Source organism: Thamnophis elegans, chromosome 1 (genome assembly GCF_009769535.1).
Source record: "Thamnophis elegans isolate rThaEle1 chromosome 1, rThaEle1.pri, whole genome shotgun sequence".
Taxonomy (NCBI): Eukaryota; Metazoa; Chordata; class Lepidosauria; order Squamata; family Colubridae; genus Thamnophis; species Thamnophis elegans.
In genome coordinates, this window is record NC_045541.1 from 26,256,216 (window position 1) to 26,264,452 (window position 8,237).

General features: G+C 37.2%; 1 protein-coding gene across 2 annotated transcripts in view; it reads left to right on the forward strand.

Annotated features, from left to right (window-relative positions):
- TLK1 (tousled like kinase 1) overlaps positions 1-4,188 on the forward strand; it is an 84,569-nt gene extending 80,381 nt beyond the window's left edge. For both annotated transcript variants that reach the window (XM_032211729.1, XM_032211719.1), the window contains one exon: positions 2,359-4,188. In XM_032211729.1, coding sequence (XP_032067620.1) covers positions 2,359-2,535 — 177 coding nt within the window. In that variant the 3' untranslated portion in view covers positions 2,536-4,188. The remainder of the gene's footprint in view (positions 1-2,358) is intronic.
- The last annotated feature ends 4,049 nt before the right edge of the window (positions 4,189-8,237 follow it).

Below are 8,237 nucleotides of genomic sequence, written 5' to 3' on the forward strand. Positions count from 1 at the left end.
TGCCACAATGCTATACCCACTCCTTTGAAGATTGGTTCACTATAAATCACACCAGAAACACACACACACACACACACAGACAAACACACACACATCCCAAAAATTATTATTTTTACATAGTATTCTAATTGGAATTTCCTTAAGTACTGTGTTACCATTCTCAATCTTCAATTGAGTATCATAATATTACTGCAAAGAATGATCTCTAGTTGTCTTCATGTTAACATACACATACTTTGAAACATTGCTTAATTTTGCAAATCATATATTGATCCTGTAAACCTTAACAATCACTGTTTCTGTGTCATCTGCATCCCAATCTAAAAAGTCAGAAATGTAACATTTTTTTCTCTGATATCTTACCCATAATCTTCTCGAATTATTGTGGGTCTCAGAAACAACCAAAAGGTCAGATGTTGCCTATGGGCCATAGAATCCCCAGATCTGTTCTAAAGCTTAAACAAAAATCTTTTTCTCTCAGTTCCAGTTGTGCCAAGTTGTCTAAATCTTTCTCCACCTCTCTAGTTACGACTTCTGTCTTACTTTCTAGAACTTCTACTTTGTCATTAATTGTTTTTACATTTTCAGCTAGTTGTCCTACAATTTTTTCAGTCTTAACTTCTTTCATATCCTTTTTTAATCCCTCAAAATCCTTCTTCCATTACTATTTCAAAAGCATCCAAACTATTGACAATTTTGCTAAGATTTTTGCTTTTAAATCAAAATACTTTAAGGTGTTTTTAAATTATAAAAAGTGACTTATCAAGTGCCTTTGTTCTTTCCTGCCATCCCCAAAATCCCTCTTAAATTTGCTTGTTTATTGCTTTATATTCCTCTTTATTATTATTACAAGTAACTTCAAGGTGGGGAACGTATCCAACACTCCTTCCTCCTATTTTCCCCACAACAACAACCCTGTGAGGTGAATTGGACTGAGAGAGAGTGACTTGCCCGAGATCAAATGAATTGTACCCAGAACGGTTTAAGAAAGTGAGACTTTTGCTAGTTGTATGTCCATAAAGACTACACAGTAGTTTTGAACCAATGTTGATTTCTTAGCTCCTAAGCCACTAAATTCATGAGTGACTACAGGAAAGTCAATTTCTGTGATCTATTTGTGAGGAACCGTTATCCAGACTGTAACTGGGTAATCTCCCAATATCTCCTTCTCCAGGGAATTTTGTTGGTCAGAACTTGCTGTCTGGTTGCCATAGTGCTGTCCTTGCTTACAGGGATGTCTAATCTGCCATAGATCCTCACCCAGAAAATAAGAATGATTATTAACAGAACAGGAAGAACAGAGTTGTCCTGGCATCAAGTAGCCCCAACATCTAATTAAATGTTATTTTCATCCATTCATCTTTTCTTTTGCATTTCCATATTTGTTTCCAGGGATTGGGTAATCTCTTCAGTCATCACAGGAAGGAAGGAGTTGAGGTTCCAGCGAGGACAGTGAATTAGCAAATTCACTTTTCTCCCTGGTAAATTGATGGAAGCCCCTCCTGAATCAAAGAGATTTCTATAAATTAGAAATCTAGTTAAATTTCTAATTTAGATGCACATTAATATACACATTTTTCCTACAATCTTTATTGCTATACTAATTTGCTTTCTATATTTTCATTGAAGATTATTATGTAAATGATGATGGGGAGAAGTAAGTAATTTCTGCCTTGTTGAGCATTATCTACATATCTCCAATAACAAGGTTAAAATATTTAAAAGGAAAAACAGGGAGAAATGACACAGAATTAAAAGTTTAAAAAAATTAATTGGCAGTACAATATTATGTACATCAGTAGCTGATTTTGATTTCCCATCTCTTTACAATGATTTACTCTTAAATTAGAATTTAGTAGATTTTAGAACAGTGTTACTCCCACTATTGTAATGTGGCTATTAAAAATTCCTAATACAACATTGTTGAGCAATTCATTTATGGCTGGCTTGTATGTTCTTAATAATACTTCAGTGGGAAAATGTTATTTATAATTTGTGTATCTGATTACTTAACATTATAGTTGACTATAAATGAAACACAAGTTTTGAATTTGTTAGGCGGTGCTGAACAAATTTAGTCAAGCGTGGCTTGTTGAAAATATCTGCTAAATTCAATGTAAACTGAAATTTGAATCGGAGATTTCAAATTTGATGTTATGCTACTTCAACATTTACATGAATGGGTTTCCACTAGAATAGTGGGATTTTCACCTATATATTCTTCAAATTGAGGTCGCCCAGCCTCTAGGACACATTTGGGAGGGGGAAGAAAAAGGAGGGATATATTCTGTTAGTTGACATTCCATCAGCAAACTGCATTTAATTCCACACCATGCTGTCTGTTTCTCCCCCTTCTAGGCCTTTATCAGGCGTTGCTTGGCATACCGTAAGGAGGATAGGTTTGACGTCCATCAGCTAGCTAACGATGCTTACCTACTTCCACACATGAGAAGATCAAACTCTTCAGGAAACTTGCATATGACTGGACTGGCAGCCTCTCCCACACCACCAATATCAAGCATTATTCCTTACTGAAGCTTCTTCACCAAGATGGTTCGCTTGATACCCTCATGAGATTCAGCTGCAGTGGACTTTCATTTGAAAGCATCCTGTTAGCGTTGTTTACACAGCAGGACAAATTTAACGATGGTGTCTTTATACTGTGGCCCTTCAAAGAAAAGTCGTTTCTCTGAGGAGACTGGATCATGATCTGAGAAGGGTACCTTTATTTTAGATGTTCACTTTGAAAACTTGGAAGGACAGCATTGCCCGCTGCCTCCCAACCAGATGTACTGTGTTATTAAGACTGAAGAAAATGTGTGTTTGGACTTCTAGGGAGGGAATACTGTAAATAATCTTTTTACTTTAAAAAAAACAAACCTTTTGGTTGATACTGGAGAGTTCTTATAAAGAGGGGTAGTTTTCATTATTTCAATAAAGAAGAAAATGGAGCACAGAACAACAACTCAGTGCCTGGACAAGATAAAGAAAAAAGCTAAATAAAAGAATCTTTCTTCCCAAGAAGTCAACATTTCAAAAACCAAAGTCAAGTTGAGTGACACAGCTTTGTTTCTTAATTTCAGTGGATAGAAGGGATTTAATATCAGGGTGGGGCGGGGGTAGGGCTGGTGCGAAGTTTTTAAAAATGTGTTCGTTGATTGAATGACTGTATTTTCAAAGGGATAAAAATAACAGTTCCAGCAAGGGAGCAAAATCTAGTTTGAAACTAGCTCAACTATTTAAGTGGCATTTTGATACTTAGCAGAGTTGTCAACTGATTATCTGCTATCCAGGCTTTTTGTGGTGGATTTACAAGGCCGTGTATGTAACCAAAAGCAAATTGGTCATGTTTAATGTTTCTATGCAGGATAATGACAAATTCCCTTCTAATTTTATTGTAAATGTATTGTACAGATGTCATATTTTCAGTTTTAAAAAAAAATTCAGCAACTTATTTCTGTACAAATGTTTAAAAAGTATGGCTTTTTCTAATTGGATATTGTATTTTTTTTAAGTCTCATTGAAGGCGCTTTTAATTGCTGCTAAATGATGTTGCTTTTGCTTTTGCAAAAAACAAAAACAAAACAAAAAAATCAAAACAACCTCCTTAAGGTGCAAGTCAGCTGAAAGTCCTAGAGAGACTGAAAGTAGATAATTCATTAACAATCAAGGCATGTCAAACCAATCTGTGTTGGAACTATACAGTTCAGTTCAAGTCAGTTTCCTGAACTGGAGCACGTGGATACTAGATGTAGAAGTTGTTTATGGTTATTCTCGGTTTCTGGAAGTACTGTCTACAAGGTGGGAAGATGTTCCTCTAAAGAGATGTCTCTTGTGGCTTGTACAGATATTTTGAAATGTGAAACATTTTCTAACTGCCTTGTATGGTAAGGTTTTTTTTTTCCTTTCTCCAAATGCAGTATCTCTCTTCCATACAAGATTCCTCTTGTCATATTCATAATGCTGAATACTTGTATGTAACTTTGTCCATGTCGCAGAAAGGGAGGCTGTATTACCACAGGTTTTTCATTTAATATTGTACAGTTAAAATGTGGCTCTTGTTTCTGATGTTGCAAGCCATTTTGTTTTTGTTGTACATAGGATACATTAACTGTCTCTTCAAAATGCTGCTGAAATTGTAGAGAATGTAGCCAAAACAGTAATAAAATAATGAGAGTTGAAATTTAAGCTGGTTTTGAAAGTCTTATTTTGGAATATAAAAGACAGTTTACAATGTCTTTTATTCTTAATACAAGTAGTTTCTCTAAGTCCCTCAGTATAAAACCAATTGTTTTCTGTCCAATTGCATTTGAATAGACATTCTGTCTTGGAGCTGGTCCATCTATTATGTAGAGTAATGCACCAAATTTAGAATTGCCTAATCACAAATTGAAGGATTCTTTCTGTTGATGGAGACAAAAAATAAATTAGTAAAAGCATCCCATTGGATGAGCAAGCAATCTGGTATGTTTTGTGTATTTATTTCCTTATCTCTGCAGCTCCTCACCCTATTTTACAGGTCCTGCAGTCCTCCCAATGCAGTTCTGTGAAGATTGGGGGATTTAAGAAAAAGCATCTGCTTTTGTCCTCCAGGATCATGTGAAGACTTTTTTTATTGTGACACACTATCTGTAGGAGATGACCAGGCTGACCACAAGTCCCTGCGCTCCCGCAAGAGAACTAAGTCCAGCCCACCTTGAATGCCTCTATTATCTCCCACTCATTTCCCTTGACCGACAGTTGGTCAGATTCCTGTAGAGAACTTAAGCTTACAAATAAATCTTCATACTTGGTTGAACTGCCCAAAATTCCTGATTCTCCCAGGACTTGACATTATCCAATCCAATCAGAGCAACAGTCCAGGTGACTATTAACTTTTGCAATGGCACATGAAGGGAAGAATTTATATTTTTTGCCACAAGTTCTAAACGCTTCAGCCTACAATTGGTGAAATGTATATGCACTTTATCACACAAGTCATATGTGGTTACATCTCTTGTAAAGTCTCTTGTGAAATGATTCCTGTTATTCAAGAACTTTGAAAACACTCTGGTTTGTGACGAGTTCTGTTTTTCGGCGCTTGTATTATTGTTTGTTAACCTTTCTTGCTTTTCAAAACTTGCTCCACATTTCTTCATTTTAATTTTTCTGTAGAAATTAAAATGAACATCATCACAAAAAAGTGTAGTGCCTATGCTGAGGTGTGGGGGGAAGTATTAAGAAACAATAATTTGGCCAGCATAATAAGCTGTAAATTATATGTACATAATAGTATTATGGCTTATAAAGCATGTTTTTCCTGCTTTTTAGTTTTAGTGTGAACCAGGTTAAATTCAATTTCTTCCAACAGCTCACAGCTAAAATGTACCATAGTTTACTTTTTCAAGTTTCGCACACAAGTCTCATTTGAAGTGGGTATCTTCATTATTTTAGCAAATTATTGAGAGAGAAAGCAACTTAGAGATAATATTTGCTCATTCCAGTCATCTGGCACTTCATCTGTTCTCAAAAGATTTCTCAAAAATAACATGTAGTAGTTCAACTATACATTATTACCTTCTAATTCCTTAGTCCCTTAGGATGCAATTAATCTGCACCTGGAGACATAAATTCCTTCTACTGTAAGTAAATATCATGATCCCTGATTGCATTTCTATAAATCTCCAGGTTCAATCAATCATCCTACTAGTCCCTTAAGTAAAATGCCTGGTTTTTGTTGGAGGAAACAACATTTACTACTTCAGTAGCTCTACCGATGTTGCTGTCAGCATTCCAAATAACATCCAAAATTAAATCAATAGTCCAAGGCAAAGTATTGCTCTAAGTTCCAATTTATTAAGAGAGTCATGTTGGCACATATGGGGAAACCCAAATCTGAGCCCCCTGGGTTTCCCCAACGCAGTTGAGAGTTCATGATCTTGCCCCACACCCACAAGTCCATCACATGGTTCAATCTGCCACTGCCATGTTGGCAGTTCCACCCATCCAATTCCGGTCAGGTGCAGAGGTGCAGAGACAAAGGATGACCTTGGATTCTAGAAAGGAATTTTATTTTGACAACATCACATTCTACTCCTTACTATTCCCCCTCCCAATTCCCCACTAATCCCAAAAGGAACCAGCTGCAGGCCTGACAGTTGCCTCTCAACATTTTGCTTTTTTCCTGTAGCAGCTGATCTGCCAAATATCTCTTTTATTTGGAATATAGGTAGTCCTCAAGTTATGACCACAATTGAGCCCAAACTTTCTGTTGCTAAGCAAGATAGTTGCTAAGCGAGTTTGCCCCATTTTCAAGATCTTTCTTGCCACAGATGTTAAGTCAATCATTGCAGTTGTTAAATTGGTGACACAGTTGTTAAGCGAATCTGGTTTCTCCATTAGCTTTGCTTGTCGGAAGGTCACAAAAAGTGATCCCATGACCCCAGGACACTGCAACTGTCATAAAATATGAACCCATGGTTATGCATCTGAATTTTGATCACATGATCATGGGGTCCTAAGTATGAAAAATGGTCACTTTTTCAATGCTGTTGTAACTTTGAATGGTCACTAAATGAATGGTTGTAAGTCAAGGACTACCTGTATATCTAAGGAAGTCCTTTTTTATTCTCGGCATCCTACACTCACCTCAGCTCATTCTGAACATCTGTTTTCCTTCATCTATTCTACAGTTCTGCAGAATATCTGTATTCTTCCTTTGTAACCCATCTCTTTCTATTTCCAGCATATATCCTTTGCAGATCTTTAATAAGCTTTTCTTTTTTGAAAGCTGACGGATTTCTTAAGATTATCGTTGGCAGAGTTTGCCTTCTAACAGATCTTAGGAAAATTGAAATACACCCCCCCACACACACACACACTCCATACAACGTCATGTCTCTTTGAAAGATCCATAATTTGCTTTTAGAAGTCATGATCTACATATGCTTCCTTGGAAGGGTGATACTTGATAGAAGAGCAGAAGATCCATAATTTGCTTTTAGAAGTCATGATCTACATATGCTTCCTTGGAAGGGTGATAGTTGATAGAAGAACTCTACCGGTTTCTTTTAATTCCTAATCTATATAACATTGCCTGATCATTCATTTCAACTTCTGAGCAGGAATGGAACCAGCTCCTCCGAGGCAATTGTTTCTGCTGCTTTTGAGCAAGGTGTATTTTAAATTGCTACACTTTAGTCAAGGAAGCCCTTTTGCGTGGATTGATCAAGCACATCTTGCTTATTTCCCATATTCTGGGCATTCAGGTATAGACAATGAGGGCTATAAACATAAATTGGCTTTTTTTCTGATTTCATTAACATCTTCATTGTTTGACTCCTAAAAAGGTAAAGGTAAAGGTTCCCCTCGCACATATGTGCTAATTGTCCCCGATTCTAGGGGGAGGTGCTCATTTCTATTTCAAAGCCGAAGAGCCAGCGCTGTCCAAAGCTGTCTCCGTGTTTATGTGACCAGCATGACTAAACGCCAAAAGCGCATGGAACGCTGTTACCTTCCCACAAAAGGTGGTTCCTATTTTTCTACTTGCATTTGTACATGCTTTTGAACTGCTAGATTGGCAGAACCTGGGACAAGTAACGGGGTTCGAGCTGCCGACCTTTCTGATCAACAAGCTCTTTACCAAGACGTTTGTTTCTACCACCGTCTCCTTCTAATTTACCTCACTCATTCGTGGGTCAGATATATTTTTATCACTATTTGTGAGGCGTAACTCTCTGTAAACAATTGTGAGGCCATTGCCTCAGAAACAAAATCTCTCTGTCCCCATCTCTTGCAAAGGCACTGGCCGGGTGTGGTATTCTTTCCTCTTCAAGTAACGGGATGGGTAGATAAGAAAAGCAGCTGAAGCTCCAACATTTTGAGCTTCAGACTTTGTAGTGATACTATGATAGCTATTCTTTGTTGGCATTGTTTGTCCCTCCCAACATCAGCAGTAAGAAATAATTGTCAGGGGACATGATAGATAATTGGAAGTTGTACTCTTATATCACTAAAACCTGTTCCTGGCAGACAACACACTTCCTAAGCTGAGGGGGCTGCTTTACTACCTTGTAGCAGTGAGTCATCAAACTACCATGACTTTTCTCTTTGTCTTGCTATCAAGCACAGTTGCCCTTCTGTCTGATCTTTATGGATCTGTCATCTGTCCAATTCAGCAGTGTGTCTTTCCACAAATACTCAAGCCAGAAGCGACATTAGACATCCCACCTAGATGATATCAGCTCCTTAAGAGTGGG